The sequence below is a fragment of the Lathamus discolor genome, chromosome 3, assembly GCF_037157495.1.
Source record: "Lathamus discolor isolate bLatDis1 chromosome 3, bLatDis1.hap1, whole genome shotgun sequence".
Taxonomy (NCBI): domain Eukaryota; kingdom Metazoa; phylum Chordata; class Aves; order Psittaciformes; family Psittacidae; genus Lathamus; species Lathamus discolor.
In genome coordinates, this window is record NC_088886.1 from 138,314,265 (window position 1) to 138,334,894 (window position 20,630).

The 20,630-nt window shown below is 45.4% G+C and overlaps 1 protein-coding gene across 1 annotated transcript in view; it reads left to right on the plus strand.

The window, feature by feature from the left end:
• The first annotated feature begins 1,899 nt into the window (after positions 1-1,899).
• NEURL1 (neuralized E3 ubiquitin protein ligase 1) overlaps positions 1,900-20,630 on the plus strand; it is a 164,970-nt gene continuing 146,239 nt past the window's right edge. The window contains exon 1 of the mRNA XM_065672174.1: positions 1,900-2,129. Within this exon, the coding sequence (XP_065528246.1) occupies positions 2,045-2,129 (85 nt within the window). The 5' untranslated portion in view covers positions 1,900-2,044. The remainder of the gene's footprint in view (positions 2,130-20,630) is intronic.

The window sequence follows — 20,630 nt, forward strand, 5'->3', positions numbered from 1 at the left end:
AATGAATGACTGCACAGAAATGTTCCCTGTGCAACTGTATGGATGTCTCCTGTGCCTCCAGTCCGAAACTCTGATACCTTTCTTTTTTCGGGACCTTTTTTATACGATGGAAAGATGCTTCTTTCCAATATAATTTGCTTTATGTTGCCACCTTTTTCTGATACCTAAAACATAAAGCTTCACAGAAATGTGACTGCAGACCTGTTACAACTCAAGGACAGGTACAGAGAGAGGTTAGAGAAAAGGAACTGAGAAAGAACAGGGGTGTTTTTCATTTGTTGGTTGCAGATAATCAGGCTCAGCAGGATGGAAGGTATCTATCAGCCTTCCAGTATCTCAAGGGGAGCTATAAGGATGCTAGGGATGGACTCTTCATCAGGGACTGTAGTGACAGGACAAGGGGTAACGGGTTCAAACTTAAACAGGGGAAGTTTAGATTGGATATAAGGAAGAAGTTCTTTACTGTGAGGGTGGTGAGACACTGGAATCGGTTGCCCAGGGAGGTTGTGAATGCTCCTTCCCTGGCAGTGTTCAAGGCCAGGTTGGACAGAGCCTTGGGTGACATGGTTTAGTGTGAAGTGTCCTTGCCCATGGCAGGGGGGTTGGAACTTGATGATCTCAAGGTCCTTTCCAACCCTAACTGTTCTATGGTTCTATGATATGATGACAAACTGGAACTGCCCACCTAAGAGCCATTCCAGCCCCATGTTTCTTTGTGGGCTCACTGTAATGAGCTGACTGGAGACAAAGGAGACAAAGATATGATTCAGTCTCACTTCATCTTTGTCTCAACTCTCCTCATGAGCTTCCTGCCTGGAGAGGCAGCTGGTGGAGCTAGAGCAGGATCCGATATATTGGCAGCACTGAAAATTGAGAGGCTTGTGTTTGAGCAGAAGTTCAAGCCCTGCACTACAATGACAGCACTCTGACTGGTGTAGTCACCCCTTTCTGTCTCTGAGAGAATTAGAAAGGATGCAAAACCATGGTGTATATCCCACCCATGTTGCAATCTAAGGCTGGGGAGGACAGTAATGATTCCTCCTGCATCACAGGCACCAAAAGAAATGCTCATCCAGATTTCAGCATCTGATTTTGGTTGAGATTTTTGATGTTTCTTATGAAGTCTTATATGTAACCTCGGAACACTTCCCATTCTCCTCTGAAAGTTATGTACTTAGGTAGCTTCAGAGAACAGTGGGCTGCTAGCCTACCTGCTTTGCCTTCCCCTGAATGCTCTGACATATTTGCATCCAGGAGAATCCTAATTGCTTTAGGATAGTTGCATCTCAGCAGAGCACGTCTGCTTGGATGTTCCTGCATGATGCAGCTTCTTTGAGGGGTCTGGATTCTGGGGTCGGCCGCAAGTTTCCCCGCTGGAAGGGTGCTGGGGAAGTGGGTGCAGGGCCAGCAGAAGTGAGGAGTAGCATTGTCCCAGGGAGGTAGAAGTGAGCCAGGGTGGAAGTGAGCCACCCCGAGAGGTGCTTCCTTCCTGGGCCGGGGAGGGCAATGGTGTCCCTGATGCTGCGGCTGCCTCTTGGGGCATCCTTATGATTTGAGGGGAAGCCGGAGCCGCTCGGTGCTCTTGGCGCGGGGGGGAAAGCTGACTGTCTTCGCTGCCGGTACCCCAGGGACCCCGCACCGGGCCGTGCCACCGCCCTCCCGGGGGTCCCCTGTCCGTGTGCCCGGCACCGATCTGAAGGTGGGGACCGGGACCTGCGTGCCCCTTACCTGTCGCAGCAGCGGTGGCACATCTGGGCGACGCGCGGCAGCGCTGCCCCCCCCCCCCCCCATTCGACCCTGGGGCGCAACAACTGTCTCCATGGCGACGGGGCGCGGCGGGGGGGCCGCGGTGCCGCCGCCCCGCCCCGCAGTACCGAGCCGAGCCGCGGCAGAGCCGAGCGGAGGGCGGCGGAGCGGCGGGGCATGGGGCCCGGCGGGCGGCGAGCAGCAGCGGAGCTGTGGGCATCGGAGTGAGCGCTGCCGCCGCCACAGCCCCCGGGGAGAGACCTTGCGCTGTGCCGCCCGGCCCGGCTCGGATGCCACCATGGGGAGCCGCTTCTCCAGCATCCCCGCACTGCCCCGCGGCGGCCAGGGCCGCCTACACCGCGCCCGCCACCACCGCCTCAAAGGTACGGCCCGGCCGGTATCCCCAGCAGGACAGGTACCCCGGGCACCCCCAGCATCCCCGGCGGGAAGAGCACCCGCGGTACCCTGCGGCACCCATGTAGCCCAAATCGGGATGGGTGCTCTAGGCACCCCGCGGTGGGATGGGTACCCAGGCAGAGCACAAACCCTGGCACCCCAGAGACCTCAAATTGGGATGAGTCGCTTAGGCACTCACAGCACCCTGAGCACCCCACGCTGGACGGGTATCCCGGGCACCTTGGGACAGGCTGGGTTCAGTGGGCACCTCGGAGTGGGATGGTTCCATGCCTGGCACCCTATGGCCTTTGGCAGTGTGGGCACCCCAGCCCTGCTCCCACCCCTGCCTCTCCTTCCCTGACAGTGCCCCATGGGTGGCTGATTGGTGCACAGGCTCCCCTGGCAGTGGCACCCCAGGATAGCAAGGGACAACAAGTCAGAGGAATTGGACCTCCAAAGAGTCCTCAAGTGTTTCTTAGTGGACAAAAGCTTTCCTTTGGTGTCTTTTCTGGGTGCGTCAGGAATATATCTATGTGAGTGAGATAGTCAGCCTTCTTTGGAGGAGAGCAGGGGGTATTTTGGGGCTCCTTGTCCAGTTTGTTCTGTTTTTTACGAGGATGAAATCTCTTTTCTGAAATGTTGGGGCAATCTTGGGGTCAAATTGGATGGGAATCAAATCATAAGGTGAGCAGGAGTGACTTCCCAAGGTCTCCTCTGACCATGCCCTTTTTTGCTGCCTTTTGCTATAAGCTGGGAGGGTCATAGCAGGAAATAACTTGTCATTCTTGAAAGGGATTTCCCTTTCATACGCTGTAAGTGTTCAATGCTACCTGGCTACTAAGCACATTTTTACAGCCAAGAGCACTGGATGGTGGTTAGAGGATGTCAGACATCTCTAAGCAGGGAATGAGGGAAGCTGCTGCACCCACAGCCATTTCAGATGATCAAAACTTGTTGCAGCTTCCCCAGTATGTTGCAGAATTTGCGGGCACCAGCATGGAAAACAGGGATGCTCCTGTTCACCCTCAGTTTAATGAGCAGTTGGATACTTTTTTTTGGCATGGTCATGGGGAGTGGAAATGGTTAATGATGAGCTGGGCAACTGGTTGTTATACTGAAGGATTTTCTGATACTCACATTGTTCTTCCATTACATCTCTCTGCTCCCTTCCTCTGTACTTGGATGATTTGAAACAGTTGTGTGAACTGAGGATGACTGTATCGTGGCTTTTTGAATGGTCATGTAAGGAGACACTAGAATGCTTACTGCTCTGTGATGGACTAAGTCAGTCTGAAACTCAGACCAGACAATGGCTGTGCTTAAAATTAGACTTGCAAGGAGGGGGCTGCTGAACCCTAAACACTGAACCATCATCTTCTATCAATGCAAACATGAAGGCACACGCAATGCTGTAGTATTTGGTATGCAATTGCAAACTGCCAGGGAGGATTTGTCTCTTAAGAATCATGCTGTCAGCTGGAAATCTTTCTGGAATAACCTTAAGCAGATAAGAATTTATAAACTGGAGCCAGAAGGGACACTGCCACTTAATCCATTATCTGTGGCTTACGTGAGATTTTGAAGATGCTCTGCATGAATCACCTGATTTTTGTTTTTGGAGAATGGGGGTGGGTGTTTGTTAATGTCAGTTTGTTTCTTTCTTTCTTTCTTCCTTTAATTTACGCTGTAATTACATTTCTACCTGTGCTGGGGAAGCAAGCAGAAATGTTCTCGAGACTGTAATGTAGCAGAACACTGAAATACTTCTGATATAGAGTAAATAGTTAACAACACATTGCCTTTGTTGTAAAACCCAAGCAACTGCCAGGGACAATATGTGCCTTTTCTGTCTTTTTTTGAACCTGGGCTGCCTCAGGTCCTACATTTAAATGCAGAATAAACAAGTCTGATTGCATCTGACAGGTTCCTGTAGAATGGTCTGGAGGCATAGCAGCAAAAGTATGAATGTCACACAGTTTTGTTACATATCTGCCATTTAACAGTTTGTAGAGCGTATTTTAATTGAAGGTCCCCAGTTCTTCCCTCAGTATCTGGCCCAGTGTTAGGGATATTGAACTTTGATAATTTGGCCACCATCCAGTACTTCCCTTCTGTGGCGAGACCTCTTCCTAACCTGGTGCCGGGGGTGATTGAGGCTCATTCTTGCTAAAGGAGATGCTATGATGGCATTAAGTTTCCTGAGTGGTCTGGGGACTCTGAAGTCAGTCCCCAAACCTTACAACTTCATCTCTGCTGTACAAGAAATAAGACCTCCACACACAGTAGAACAGTCGCCCACGTGTACTGGCAAATTTTATACTTTTCTGTTAGTCGGGCTAAAAATGGTCACCTTTAGATAAATAAATCTTTTGAAGGTCACGTGATACTTTTGATGGCATTGAAGGCACAACACAGAAATATCACTGAAGACTGGCACGGCTGGCAGAACACTTGCTTTGTTTTTGATGGTGGTGGGGAAGAAGGAAAGCACCCAACTTGATTCACAGGTTTCAGCTGCAGTTTTAAAACCAGGTAACTGAAATAGGCAGGTCTTTAGTGAAGGTGCAAGCAACAGTGAACCTGGAACCCCAGGAAGATGATTTTAGAGTTGCTTTCAGCATAGGACAGTTCTTCAAAATTTGATACGTCCAGCCCTTTATAAAAGGACTTCACATTGCTGTTCACTAGGAACTGCTAGACACGAGCACTTTGGAATTACCTAATCTGGAATTCATGGCTAGTGGCTGGAAGGAGGTTGTCACTTTGTGCTAACTCGATGGGGAGGTTGAGGTGAGATTAATTCCAGCATTCCTGTGAGTGTTTCAGTGTTTCATAGACATGGCTATTTCTCTGGGATGGTGGACAGTGATGTACTTTCCTCATGATGAGCAAAAGATAATGAGTATCTGGTAACAATCTCCTTAATGATGCCACCAGATAAACTCCAGGTATTTTTGCTGTCCACCCTCTCAGAAATATGGTTTGCAATAACTATCAAACAAGGTGTGTATGGCTGTTTGGAGTGGAACGGAGTGGGGAAACTCCAGCTGTATTCTTCTGGATTCTGAGATGAAAAAGATAACCTTTACATGCTCTGTGTACTGTTCATTTACTAGTGGAGGGTAGTTTGGCTTGAAGTGTCCCAACCATAGAATCATAGAATCATAGAATAGTTAGGGTTGGAAAGGACCTCAAGATCATCTAGTTCCAACCCCCCTGCCATGGACAGGGACACCTCACACTAAACCAACCAAGGAGACATCTAATATTTCTCAATACACACATCAGTTCAACCTGTCTTTGTGCCCCAGGGTTCTTCCAAAATAGTCTATTCAATCTCCTTAATGTTCCTTTTTAATTCTGGTGTAGCTCAGTAAATTACCCTTCTTTCCTAGCGTTACATCTTGCAAATCTCTGTGGCTATCGCAGTTCTTTCTTTGCTATTCCTCAGCTTTGCAGGATAAGTTTAACTCTCCCTACTGTGATGTGTGGACTGTGTAACCTGTTAAGGCTGTTTTGTAGCACTCAGATTTGCTGGTCCAGGATGCTAGAAATGCAGGTTTTGCTAGCCCTTGGGCCAGAGGTGAGGCACAGGACCTGAATGCAATCTGCCATGCACCACGGGCAAGCGGCTCTTCATTCTCACTTGCCTCCATGTCCTCAGCTTCAGGAAGGCTTAGCCACTTATGAGGACATTATATGACATTGTGAAAGCTAAGGAGTATTAATGTCTCCTCTCTTAAATCCTTTCCTCCAGCCTCCTACTCAGGTTTGCTTCTCTTTCCTGAGGCCTATCTTGCCTTGGAAGGTAAACTTCCACAGTGAGTGACAGCAAGCAGGATTTCTTCCTGTTGGTTTTCTCATGGGTTAATACACCTGTGATATTTATGCAAAAGAATGCATGCACTATATTATACAGAGAGCCTGAGCTAGTCAGAGATCCTCTTTTCATCAGTGGCTGATTACTCATGGGTTATTCTTTATTATTTGTATTACACTGGCATCTGGAGGCTCCCATTGAGATCTGAGTCATGTTGTGTTGTGTTCTTCCACGGTCCCCTGTACTTACTGCTCATTCATACAGATAGATCTTACTCATGTGCCTGGGTGATCTCTGTAGGATGATTTGGGGTTTATAATTCCAGAGTATCTCATGAAGCAGACTGGCACCTTGGCAGGATGGTTCTTAGTCCTGTCTTTTGCTAGGAAACCTGGAGTTGGAGTCAGCAGTTATTTGCTGAAGGATGTGACTGACTTTCTGGCTGCAAGCTCCCAGAAACAGCCTGCTGTACAACACTTCACTAAGGAGGCAGGGGCCTTGCTGCTTTTCCTGGCCCACAGGGGATACCAGTCATGCTTATACAGTCTTTGCTTGCATTTTTGAAGTTGCTGTTCCAAACTTTATATCCCACTGACACATAAATATGTCAGACATTTTTCTCCTTTCACCGGTATTTTATGAGCTTCTGAAATACATGCAGAAGATAGTAATCTGGCATCTGCTGTAGGCATTTTAATAACTGTATGTCGTTGATAGGAAAGCCTACTCTGCTGCCAGCTCCATTTTGTGCACTCTCTAGATAAAATTAAGCGGGGAGTAAAAGGACATCAGCAGCTGATGACTGTGGGGATTAGAAGTTAGGGTGCAAGCAGGGCACCAGGGGGTGGTGCCAGTAGTAACTCTGTGAGAGAGCCTCAGCTCCCATTGCTGTCATAACCGGTTCTTCTTTGAAGTACTATTTCATTTTCTCCCGGCCCTACAGACTCAGAAGTTTCATTGCTCAAGGCTTTGAAGGATGCCTCCTGCTTCCTGCCCTTCTGCTTTCATTTTGTCCTGGCTCGTGCTTGTTTCCCTCGGACCTGTCGGTGTGGCTGGGTTGTAGGTATAAAGTTTTTCCTGCCTGAGATTCTCAGGTTATATGACCTTTTCCCAAGCACCAGATTTTTTCCCAAGCTGTTGAACTTTGATTTATTGCATTTAAACTGCCTACAATGGCTCAGTCCTTCACACACGGCAATTTATCAATCCTACTTTTCCTTTCCCATCATCTTTTTCATAAGGTCCTGAAGGCTGTTGGTGGAGCAGGTAATGCTGCACATTGTCAGAAATTCCCCAGGAAATCATGGGGTGCTTTGCCCACAGGTGATGATCACTATTTTTCAAGGGCAAGAAAGGCTGCTTTTGAAAACCAGTAGGAACCAAAACATCAGTGGGATGATGGAGCTGAAAATGTTAATGCAAGGTTCAGGAGCAGTTAAAAAAAGCAAACGAAATACTAGAAACTATAAGGGAAGCCAAACAGAAGAAAATAGAGGCCATGATTAGAATGTATAAATCTGAGTATTTTGTGTAGTTCTGGTTCTTCCCATTTTACCATCTTAAAAAAGATAAAAAAGAAATGGAAAGCATTCACAAGAGGGCAACAGGGACAGTCAAAAGCCTGGATTATAGAAGGATTGAATAAACTAGGACTCTTATGTCTGGACAAAAGGGACAACTAGGGTGGGAAATGACTGGCACGTAAAGAAGGAGCAAAGCTCCACTCTTCACTATCTCTTCCAGTACAAGAATTAGGAGGCCATCAAATGAAGTTAGTAGATTCCAGCTTCTTTTGAACAAAAGGAGACTTTAGCCATCTGCAGTAGCTAGCAGCTCTGTAGAGCTCATTAGTAGTGGATGTTATGGATGCTAAAAGGGGTCCAATTTTATGAGAGATTGGAGGAGGCCATGAAAGAGAAATCATCTGAAGTTTGCTACATACAAAGACCACACACTTGTCCTGCTCATATGAGCTTCCCAAGGGTGTCTTTCTAAGGCTACGTGTGTTTAGATGCTCAAGATAATGCTGAAATGAGAACATAAAACTTCTCCATGTCAGTGAAAGCTGGAGCTGGGTTGTTAAGACATAGTAGTGGTAGATGGGGAGGGATAGAGCCTGCTCTGGTGTTGGCCGATTTCTAGCTAGGTTCATCCTCTTTTCCATGAATGTCCCTGCCTGGGTGTTTAAAGAGTGGTTCATTGCCATGGCAGCATCGAAGTCCAGGCTTTATCCAGGGGACAGCAGAGATAGTGACAAAGTCCATGTTCAAGCTTTCTTGGATGAGGCTCTGTCTCCTGCATCCTGTGATTTTGACAAATAAAGGTACTTTTGCATTTGTGGCTGTTTTGGAGTAAGAGAAAGCAGGTTCTTACATTGACCTCCTGAATAATGAAGACATAAGTAGCCCCCACTTCATTTTGTTTCCCAGACTGCTGATGTAGCAGATTTTGTGGTTATCCCCCTATCTGAGAAGATTTCTAATGCAAAAGCTTGGAAAAATTCAGATTTGGTGGCTGTTCTTACCTACTGCTGCTGGGATAATTGCAGGAATCAGCAACTTCTGCACCACTGAAATTATTGCCCATGGCAAGTGCATAAGTACATGTGGCACTTGAAGTGCTTCTCTTCCTGGTGGCTATTCGTTTCAAGCTGGGGATCCACACATGCTCTGACTTGGTCTGCCTTGAGGTATTAGGACATCTGAGTTAATCCCGTTCTGAACTGTCCCAAGGAGTGCAGTCTGCAGTGTCTGTATTTTGTGATTGTCTCCATCCAGAAATGGTTGGTCTAAGATTAACCTTAGTAACATAATTGTGGAGGTACTCAGTTATGTACCACAAATGGACAAATCCCAAAGTAGTTCTGAGGATGTGAGCTGAATTTTAGCTGAAACTTTGGGTCCAGCAATGTTCAAGGTTTCTGCTGTAACTGTGACACGTATACATGAACCTGAACTACCTTTTAGACTAGCTAACTAAGGTATTGCTAGCTATGTAGCTGGGGAGGAAAGCAGCTACTTGAATACTGACATATTAGTATGAGTATTGGATACTCATACTAAGATCTAGGTTGATGAAGTTATGTGGTTAAAATTGAGGTGGGGTAGGTTTTCATCTCCATTTGTTCTTGGGGAACTCCAGCTGATAAAAGCATGTTGTATATAAGATTCTTGTTAATGTTTACACTCCTAGTTATATTTGGCCTTCCAGGATTAAAATGGGATTGTGTTTTAAAATTACAGGGTGGAGTATGCTACGGTGGGATTATGTTTGTACAATTCTCCATTAGTCCACCTTGGTTCTATTCTTTGCTAAAGCGTAGGGAAGGAGTCTCATCTCTCAGAAAACTGTCAGGTTAAACTTCAGGGCTATTCAATACAAAACTCTGAAAAGTAAATGCAAATAGTTCTTAGCCAGTCCCAGAGATAAAATGCATGCAGGTTTTTTAGTTAAAAAAACTCCACTTCATAGAAATACTTCTTCTGGAAAAAAAAAAAAAAGAGCCAGTAAGAAAATTTTGGACAAACGAAATTCTAAGGTACTGGCATTACTTGCAGAGTCCCCTTCCTCTGTTCCTTTGTATTCAGTACTAGAGTTTCAGACTGGTCACGGGTAACTCTCAGATGTTCCGGCATGTGTGGGCTTACCGCAAGTGCATGGGCATATGCAGGGATTTTCTATTGATTGTTGAGCTCATCATTTTTATGACATGGCCAGAACACATGATGTCTAGCATCAGGGCTTGAGAGGATCGATTCAGCAAAACAATGGCTGGGTAGCTCTGGAACTAGCCAGTGCCAGTGTCAGAAACTAACCAGCGAGGTAACAGAGAAGTAGCCCAGTTTCTGAAGGGACAAGGGACCATCGGATGCTAAGCACAGCTGGAAATCTGGGATCTTTTGTCCTAGTGAAATTAATCAGGGGCAGTTTTGGGGTATTGGTTTCCTACTTTAAGAGCTGAAAAGGAGCTTGAAAATCTTTGCAAGCAGCCCCTCTCTGGACATCCCTCTGGCTTCACCATACTTGAAAGCTGTAGCTCTCACCCTGACCCAGGCAGAAGAAATGTAATCATGTTATGCTTGATTCATTCCAATTTACATTTACTTCCCTTATGTCAACATACAATTTGAAAACTGCACTGATCATCTTTCATCCTCTGTTAGGCATAAAGCTCTGCTTGATTTCCATTTAACTGCTACTTGGATGGAGACGTGACTGTGTTTTGTGCTTTGCTGCTCATCAACACCATTTAATGTAAAGCTTGGTGTTAGAGTTTTAACTTGCTTCTGGACAGACTTTTGTCAGGTAAGCCAAGCAGCCACAGATCCAAAGCTTATTTTACCACCCAGATTTCAACTCTTCATCATAGGTTAGTTCAAATCTCCTCCTTAAGAGATGCCTGTTTAATATAACATCTAATTGTATTGGTATCACTTGGGATTTCTTTGATTTGAGCAACTGGTGCCATTGTGTTTTTCTCTATCTATCTCTCTGTCTGTCTTGCAGGACCATTTTTGTGGATGCTGAATGCCTTTTTTTTTTGTACTTAACAAGTAATTACTAGGTAGGAAGGGAAGAGATGGTTTCCCATAGAAATATTGAGTCACTGTAGAAGACAGGATACAAATAACTGTAAATGTTGCAAACAGAATCTGCGTATTACGTGAGTGAGTCACTTGAATAGATACGATGGAAAATGGAAAAGAGAAAATGTGCCTCACTAATTGATTATGTTGCAGAATTTCAGCAAATACAGAAAGAAGTAGTTGAAATAATTTACTTTCTTTATTAAAAAATGCAGTGAAGGCATTAAAAGGGACCTGAGTAAGCTGTGATGTTAGCACTGGATTTCTCATTCTCACTCCCATCTCTGTATGTGTTCCTGTTTTAATGGACAACCCTTATATGTTTACACCTCTTAACAGGCATAAAATAAAGGTGCAAAACCTTCTCCCTGTTTAAATCATAGAACCATAGAATGGTTTGGGATGGGAGGGACCTTAAAGACAATCTCCTTTCAAGCCCCCTGCAATGGGCAGGGACCAGGTAGCTCAAGGCCCCATCCAACCTGGCCTTGATCACTGCCAGGGATGGAGAATTCACAGCTTCTTTAGGCAACCCATTCCAGTGCCTCACCACCCTCACAGTAATGAACTCTTTCCTAATGTCCAGTCTAAATATACCCTATTTCAGTTTAAAGCCATCATCTGGTGTTCAGTGCCTTTTCTTAGGACAGTTGTTCTCAGAACTTATTGGTATGAGGGGAGGACTTAGCAGAGAGATTAGAAAGCAGCTTGAGATTTCAGCCAGAGAAGTCCTGCAGCTAGCAGTGAATGAAGTGAGCTCTGGTTGCTGTTGCCCACACAATGTGTGTCTGGTGGCTGAGCAGATACTGTCAGTCTCCGGTTGTCAGTCCAACATGAAAATTTACTGAGCTATGGGTGGGAACAGAGACCGAGGGTAAACTCCCAATTTGGAAATGTTAATGCTACATCTATTATTAATAGCCCCCCGTGAAAGAAAAGATGCGGTGGTGCAAATGAAGCTGTGACACGGGGAAATGGCAGGCAAAATTGAAATTTCGTACTTGCCCCTGGTCTTACAATAAAGGTTTTGTGATACACACCCAGCAATGCCCCTATAAATAGTCTCGTTATCTAATCTTCCAACTTGGAATATGACAGAAGATTACAAGTAGGAATACAGTTCATAGCTTTTAGCTATTTCCCACTGCTTCCCTTGCTTCTGCTGGAGCATTACTGCTGTGCCCCGTGTAATTTACATGGAGACAACATTATTGAGAAGTACAGAATGTCACTAAGAGGAGGAGAGTTCAGATAAAACCCAGAAGATTTATGACATAGCTTAGATAAGGCTATGTAGGAACTGAGATGAGGGAAGTAATGACAATTCATAGTCCAACGGCGTTTCTCAGGGTGTGGTGAGAACTTCTTCATGCCAACTCCATTGGGTCAGATATGGAGCGGGGCATGTTTTAGTACAGTGTTCTACATGCTTGATTGATCGCAGAGGGAACCCTTTTGCTAATATATAATCCAGACACATCATACACTATGGGTTTTGTCCACATGGGTCTAGGACCTGATCCAAAACCAACAGAAAGTCCTTAGAAAATTTCACAGAGGCATAACAAGCACAGAGAAAACCTTTTTCCTTTTGATCTTACTTCCCGTGGCAGAAAGAGGAGTGGGCTGATGGCAAGGGTGATACCTCCCCTCCTCCTCTCTCTCTGCCTTGCTGGTGATGCAAATCCTTATTTCTAACCCTTCCCTGGAGCCTTCCCTGGCCCATTTCACGTAAGGCACCTGAAGTCAGAGAGGAAGCCTGAGTCCTGGGAAAGCTTCCCTTGAAATTCCCAGCTAAAACTGACCTTCTGCAGCCTTTGTGTGTTGACAAGAATAACTCTTTCCCCCACAGGACTGCAGACTGCATTCTACAAGGCAGTTTTGGTGGAGTTTTCTTGGGGCCATGGGAGGAAGCATGAGGGAATACAGCTGTTGTAGCCCCACGAGACTTGAACCATCCTCTTTTTGCTTTATGATGGGAGTTAGGAAGAATGTTTGAATGTTTGTTCAGACCCCACTGCTCACTTGCTGCAGGGTGGCTTCTCCACCATGTGGCTTGGAGGACGCTCTTCACCAGCACCATGTCAGCACATGTGCAGGCAGCTCAGCAAAGTGTGATGGTGGGCACACACATATTCTGCAGCTGTTGCCAGCTACAGAAATCCTCTCTGTGCCTTTATTACACCTTCTTATGGAGGAATTAAGGCAATGACAAAACTTGAGGAACTGCCGCTGTTGAAGGGAGGCAAGAAAGAGCTTGTGCCATCCCCTCATCCTAAAATAGGCTGATGTCTAGGGAGGTGAAATGATTTATTTATATTTTGCACAACAATTCATCAGGAGAAAGACTCAATTCATCTGCTGAACACAGTAGTCCTACATCCATTAATCACCATAGAGTTCATGTGATCCAGTTCTGTCTCCTGGGGAAATGCTGGGATTTGAGGTCTTCCCCCTGTATTCCCAGTTTCTCAATGCAGCTGAGCAGCACTCACCCCCGTCTGCCCACATCACCCCCTCCTTGCTTGGCAAAGCATCGGCGGCATCCTTCTGAGAGGAGGCGATGGCGTTCAGCTACCACTGACTCACGCAGTTGGCTCTTCTGTCTCTTGCAGCCCTCTGAAAAACATCCTTAAATCTTGTTAAAAGCCAAAGGACATACCTGCCTGGCTGAACTGGCGCCCGAGACTGTTAGCAAACTTTTTACCAGCCCAGATTCTGGTATTTCATCTTAAATTCCCAGGCATAAGCAATTACAAGGGCTGGCCGGTGAAATGCTTTTTGGACTTGGGCTTTCTCTTGCTGTAGCCTATTCAGCAGGAAGGAGAGCTACTTTCTTGTGATTAGATTCTGCGGGCATATCAAATTTGTTGTTGGAACAGAGGTTTTATATATAGCAAAATGCTCCCAGGTGTGCTTTTAGCAATGCTTCTGGGCTAAAGCAAATATTTATTAATAAGAGTCACCCAAACTATATTATGCACTAAAGCAGAGCTGGAACAGGGTGCTTTTGCTCTGATTCAGAGAGCTGATTGAATTCAGTGACAGATGCCAAGTATTTATGTCCTTGCCTGAGTTTATCTGTTAAATTTGAAAGTGTTAAAAGCAGGACTTATTTTTGGAATAAACATATTAAATAGTGATGGAGAGTCCCAGCTTGGTGCTGGTAGGATAGTATTATATTATTATGTGTTTGTTGCCCAAGAGTGTACTTCTCAGACCATCAGAATAGAATGCTGTGGGGGCAATAGTTTGCTCTATATTTACACCAGAATACTTGAGTTCAGAGACCTTGGTATCTTAAAGAATACAATTTATTGTATATGTACAACTGCATATAATATATTGTTACACAATTGTAATATTTGCTGTAAAGTTCCTGACAGTTGCCCATATTTATGCATTAACATGGAGAGTGTTTTAATTTTAAACATGTTTTTTAGCATATTGACAAATGTCCAAACTCTAGAGAAGCTGTTATCGGCTTTGGAAACCATTGCAAACACACCTCTTTTGCTCACTCTCCTTCCTAGCAGTATTTTGTGCTTCTTTGATTAATTTATTCTGTTATTTCACCTAAAAAAGCCCCTGTTCTTTATTTTTGTTTATAGCTCTTTTCCAGCTCTTAATGGTTTTAAATTCTTTTGATTTTATCATCACCTCATTAAAGAGTATTTTACCCTATTAGTCATTATTTAGCCTTTTAATCTTTCCATGGGCCTTCTTGAAGCCCTTGAATGGTGCCTCTTTACAGCTGAACCAAGACTCAGGGTGAGGTTGAACAGTTGACCCATAAACTTCAGGCAAGTTGTCGCATTTCCAGTGCCTCTGAGCCATCTTGTGCCTCAAAAATTAATGCTATGTACAAATTGCCTTCTGCCATGCTCCACCAAATACTGAGATGCTGTAATTATTTATGACAGTTAAAATCTCCTGATGTATTCAAATAAAAGCCAGGCATATAGGGAAAACACGTGCTGTGGAGGAAGGTCATAGTATGAAAGAAAAGATGGCTTGCTTTGTCTGCAGGTCACATTGACAGGCAAGCTAGAAATACATGTAAGAGATGGAGACCTAGATGTGCTAGATTTATGTGGGAACTCCGTAGCTGCTGCCACTGGACTATTTTCAGGTGTTTGGATGAGCGAATGACCCAAATATAGTTTAAGCCTGTGACTCTTTCATTTTAATAGCAATACAAATACAGTAGGTGAAGGCTAAGAGAGCTGCATCTAATTCATCAGTGTTGCTTTAGCAACATGGTGCAGGATGCAAATAGTCTCCTTGGTAACACTTCCTAAGTGTCATTAGATAAGCGATGGTTATAAACACAGAAGCAGATCAGAATGAGAGACATGCTCTTGTGCTTGTGTCTCATCTATGAAGTGCCTTTTTATAGCCCCAGACATGCTCAGCAGGATAGCAAAGGACAGAGGAAAGCTGTTTTGAGCATCGTAGTTCTTGCTCACGTTTTATATATTGTGCTTTTAACCCAAGTCAGAAAGCCCCACACCAGTGGTAATGGGATTTTCTGGCTTGTTTTAAAAAAGGTTTTAGATAAAGTGAGAGTGTGTCCCTGCCCACTGATGACACTTATCAGAGTCATAGACCAAGTGTCTTCCTGACTCTCCAAGTGATGTAGATTGCAGGCCTTTCTGCCCTCTACCCTAATGGCATACTCATGACTTGGTGAGTTTTGCATCTGCTCCCCTTCTGCTGAGCTTCCCCTGTCCCAGTACCTCTGCCAGAGGGTTGCATCTTCAGAACCAGATTTGGGTTTCTCTGTTAAATTCTGAAAGCCCTTGCCTAGGGCTTAGCAGCACAGTAGGGATGAAGGTGAGAAATGGGGTTTTACGCAGTGCTCAGAAACAGGACAGCTGTTTCTGCTGTTGGCATTGTCTTACAGAAAAGAGCCATGAATTGAGGCAGCTTTCCTAGCTCTCATGGTAACTGATCTTTTATCTTAAAGCCTCAGCTGCTGGACTGAAGGGATTGCATGAGAATCCTAGCTTTTGTTTAATCTCCCCTCAATTTTATATACTTCTCTGTTACAGATAAAACCTGCAAGGTATAAAGGGAATATGACCTAATGACTCGACCATCAGAAAATGTACTAAAGAAACACCAATGCATTTGTTTTGTTGGAAACAAGTTGGAACAAGTCCAGAGGAGGGCCATAAGGATGATCAGGGGACTGGAGCACCTCCCGTATGAAGACAGGCTGAGGAAGTTGGGGCTGTTCAGCCTGGAGAAGAGAAGGCTGCGTGGAGACCTCACAGCAGCCTTCCAGTACCTGAAGGGGGCCTATAGGGATGCTGGGGAGGGACTCTTCGTCAGGGACTGGAGTGACAGGACAAGGGGTAACGGGTTGAAACTTAAACAGGGGAAGTTTAGATTGGATATAAGGAGGAAGTTCTTTCCTGTTAGGGTGGTGAGACACTGGAATCGGTTGCCCAGGGAGGTTGTGAGTGCTCCATCCCTGGCAGTGCTCAAGGCCAGGTGGGATGAAGCCTTGTGTGGGATGGTTTAGTGTGAGGTGTCCCTGCCCATGGCAGGGGGGTTGGAACTAGATGATCTTGAGGTCCTTTCCAACCCTAACTATTCTATGATTCTATGATTGTTTTCAATTGATCTTTATTTTAATCCCACTGGTCAATGACTCAGGATCTCATCCAAGGAGTCTGAATGCCTGATAATGTCAAACTGGAGCACATGAAGACAGTGGAAGGAGCCAAGTCCATGAGAGCATCAAAATAGGTTTATTCTGGTTTGGGGTGAAAGTCTGAAACAGCAGATGGTTTTACTTTATCATGAGCTTGACCTTGCTTCAGTAGAATCACACAATTGGTGAACTTTTGCATTGATTTTTTTTTCAAATCCTCTGAACCAAAGCTAAGCCAGACCCTTCAGGAAAACACCTCCTGATCTGTGACCTCCAGCTCCACACATAAGCCCAGTGACTGGAGACTGGCCGGTACAAGGGTCCCTTTTTCGTTTCAGCAGTGTACTGCAGCTTGCAATTTAGATACGTGGCAAAAGACTGACTGCAAGTTGTCCTGTTCTAACATGAAAGGGAATTCAAACATTAATAATGTCTTTTTACAAGGAAAACACAGAATAAAAAATGCCCAATCATTTCTCGCAGCCCCTTTTTGCTCCCGGATCCTCTTGGAATTCATCCATCTTCATCTCACTCATATCTCATGGCCTCCATTGTAAATGTCCATGCTAATTAATGAGACCTTGGTCCTCGCTATAGTTAAGATGAGTAACAATCCAACGTTTGTTTGTGATATGGGTGCCCTTCCCAGGGGAAGGCAGTAGGGCTGTTAGCCTTGTGTGTAACAAGCTGCAGGAGGTAAAGTCCGGAACACTGCCCTACCTCTGTAGTGTCAAAACCACGCAGATGAAGAGCTGGGAGAGAGAAATGTTTCCTAAACCTTTTAGGGATTAAAATGGAAAGTCTGGGCTCTTCTTACTGAATTGCCCCATCCCAGCCTGTCCCATCCCATCCCATTGAAGTGCTGGGCTCCTGGGAGCCCACAGGAGAGCACTGTTGAGTTTTTTGCTTTGTAAAGAAGACATTGGGGTGGTTGGACCACAGGATGCCATTCCAGCCCTAAGGCAAAATGTTGCTGCTTTTCCTGTGCAGCATAACGACTTTCATGCAGTGGATCTTGGGATTGATTTGAAGGCAAAGTTTGTCTCTGCATCCAAATTGTTCTGCAATAGAGGGACTGAGCAGCTGCTCCTCACCACCTTGGCCCGTGGCTTTGTAGGACATAGGAATTTTGGCGAATGACTCTGCTAAATGGGAGCTCGGTCCTCAACCCGCCCTTCCCTTTGCTGTGTGCAGAATAGAGCACTGCTCTCCAGGACAGCTGAATTGCTGTGTTTCTGACACATGCCATTTTGATACTGAGTTCTTCAACGTTTGTAGGCATAATTTTTTAAACTGGCTTGGGATAGGAAAATGATCTTTTTCGCCCAATATTCCTGGCATATTTCTGCTGCAGAGAGACGGCATAAAGCTTAAGCTTCCTGGGAAGAATAAAGAGCAGGAGGGGTAAATGAGGTTTTTCTGCATGCCCTCTCATGGCACTTTGAGGTCTCCAAATAAAAATGTATGGAGGGCAAGAACAGACCTAAATCCTCTCTTTGTCACTGCTTAACACACATGTCCCTGTGGCTCTTCACTGAGCTCTCATTTTCAAAACCAAATGTGAATCAATCCAGCATGATTTAGACCTGATTCAGACCTGGTCTAGCTGAAGAGTAGGCTGGCATTTTGTTCCTACAAACACCATAAAATGCAAAGTACCATTGTATGTGACATTGTGTGACTTTCCTGTTGGTCACAGACCAAGGTGGAGTTCAGCCTGAGACTCGGTTCCACACATTTGAATGTGTGCCACCCTTTTGTCACCTGTGGGGATCTCAAGGGGTGCACTGGTCCTGCCCACCCCCTGGGGTGGTTAATGCAGCCATGCTGCACCCTTCACCTGAGCCGGTTCAGGCATTTCTGCACTTGCACTGCAATCCCATCCCAAATAGCACCCCTGGCAATGTTGGTTCATTGGCCGTTCAGCAGAAAGAGCAATGCTTTTATACTCCCAGCCCTGTTTTCTTCAGCACCTGGGTTTTCCTTGGAGATCTGTTCACACACGAAGCCTGCCCCTCTTCTTGAGGCTGACAGGAGCACAGGGCCCTGTGATGAGGCTGTGAGCAAGAAAACCCCAAATCTCAGCTCATGCACCTGCGACCAGAGGGCTCTTTGTGCTGTCCAATTGCAAGCTCCCTTTAAATCAGTGTTTCAATACAAGCAAGGCAGCTCTGGCTTTTCTGAGACTTTGTGTTATTTTTCTTGGTCTGTACTGGGAATTGGGATTTTCACACCACATTGTGGCATTTTAAACCCACAAGGAATTCCTTTCTTTCCTCTCTTGATCAGCTGATGCTGTAGCTTTGCAATGCAAGCCTCAGTTAGAGACAGGGGAACACTGTGGGATCACATTGTGGCTCTGATGAGGGATGCTCCATCCCATCTCGGGCAGTGACAGACATCATTCCCCAGCTCCTAAACCTCGCTGCTCCTGTCCCATGTGCACTGGCTGCTCCATATCTGCAAACCAGTCTCCCCTGCCAGCCCCCAGTGCCAGATGCTGATCCCCACCTGACGATTGGGGTGGTCTGTAGATGGGGACTCAAGTGTGTCCTTGCAACAGAAGGGCATCCCAGTCCCCAACTCAGCAAACGAAATTCCTCTCTTTAACCCCCCCATCCTGACCTCCAGTTCTCCCTTTGCTGCCTGTTTCTGTGAATATGCTCCATTTTGCATTTCTTCACAGAAAAAGAGATGCGACTGCAGCCAGAAATCCTTCCCAAGCAGCTGGGTCAGCCATGGGGCAACTCTCCCTTTGACACAGAAGTCCCTCATTCAGTATTCACCTCTGACAACAGATGACTTTTGACCAGTCTCTACTTGTTCAGATACAGGTGTTATCTGTCACTCACTGGGTGCTTCCTCTGCAGCTGGGAGCTGCTTTCACACCATGCAGTCATCTGCTGTGTCTTGGACTGGCACCCTCTCTGTTATTTCTATATTTTTAGTGGCCTTCCTTGCTCAATAACATTCATTATCTATATATTTTTTTTGTGATAAGCATCTCCTTAGCAGAATATTAATGTATATAATTAAGATAGTATTTCTCTCTTGAATTACACTGTTCATCCCCAAGCTGACTTAATTACACAGCTGCTTCCCTGTGTTAATTTAAAAGCTTAAATATGGAGATAGATAGGGGCAAAATTTCTTCCTCCAAGGAGAAAAACTCCATTTCAAATTTCTAGCTGTGTTGAAAACTGTGGCTTCTCTGTTTCGAGGAGGGGTAGAAGGCAAGGGAATGGCACTGCTGATTTTTATTCTAATCCTCTACATAGGGAGTGAACCACAAACCCCCTTGATTTTTGCATCCCTAACAGCCAGATGAAATCTGTCAGATAAGGCACCTGCTTTTCACCTGCTTCCAGGTTGCAAACCATAAACCTAGCTTTAACAGCAGCCTTAACCTCTTGGTGTTACAACAAGCAGGAAGAAAAATGCCTCCACACAAGCCTGCAGGATTACTCCAGCTTTCTGCAAGGTACTTGAGAAGTTATATTCAATTTTGCTGTCAATTCTTCTGCTTTAAAACATTGCCACTGTAAACTGTCAACCCCTTCTGCGAGTACGTTCATGTTTGGAACTATGCAGTAAATCAGATTATAGCTGCCCTTTATTAATTCTGGCGCACAAGATTGCAGCAGTAGAGGTTTGATTCAGAGAAAATGAATGAGGATAGTTAAAGTCAAATATAAATAGAGCTCATTAAAAAACAAACAAGCCAGCCTCTGTTTCATTATGTGACTCTTAACTGCACCATGAGAATAGAAGTAGTTCTCATTAAAGTCCCCTAGCAGCCTTGGTCTCTTCATCTCCTGCAAACTTGCTCACAAGCTTTTAGGAGCTCCTGGGAACCCGAATCCAATCTGCTCCTTGGAATGGGAGGGAAAAAGAGAAAGCAAACAGATGCCTGTGTGCATGTGTACACAGAAAAAATGAATTTAACCCTGCCAGCACATCCACATCCCATTTGAGCTCCTAACTGTGTCTGTACAGAGTACTACCACTCACTGTATCTAAGACCCCTCTCTTATGCTTTCAGAGGGGTTTTTTGCCAAGACCCCTCTTCTGACTTTGCTGGGCTAAGCCAAAGGAGCTCTTCGATTTCTCCTCCTCTGTCCCATGCTCCAGTTGGGGCTCATGCTGTAGGTGCTGGTGCTGCTGTGGAGCCAGATCCACATTTCCCTCCTACGTACTGCTGCAGGCAGCTGGTACCTGGGGATGGGCTTTGTCGTGGGGTCAGGATTGCTCTCTGGCTGGACCACCAGGGCAAAGCCCAGCGTTGCCTGTAGAATAAGAAAAAGCTCCTTATTCTCAAGCACAGCTTGTGGGGAGCCTCTGCCCTTTCACCATCATCGCTCAAGGAGAGCTCAGACTCTGGTTTACACAGTCCCCATCCCTGTGTAGGTGGGTTTGTTCA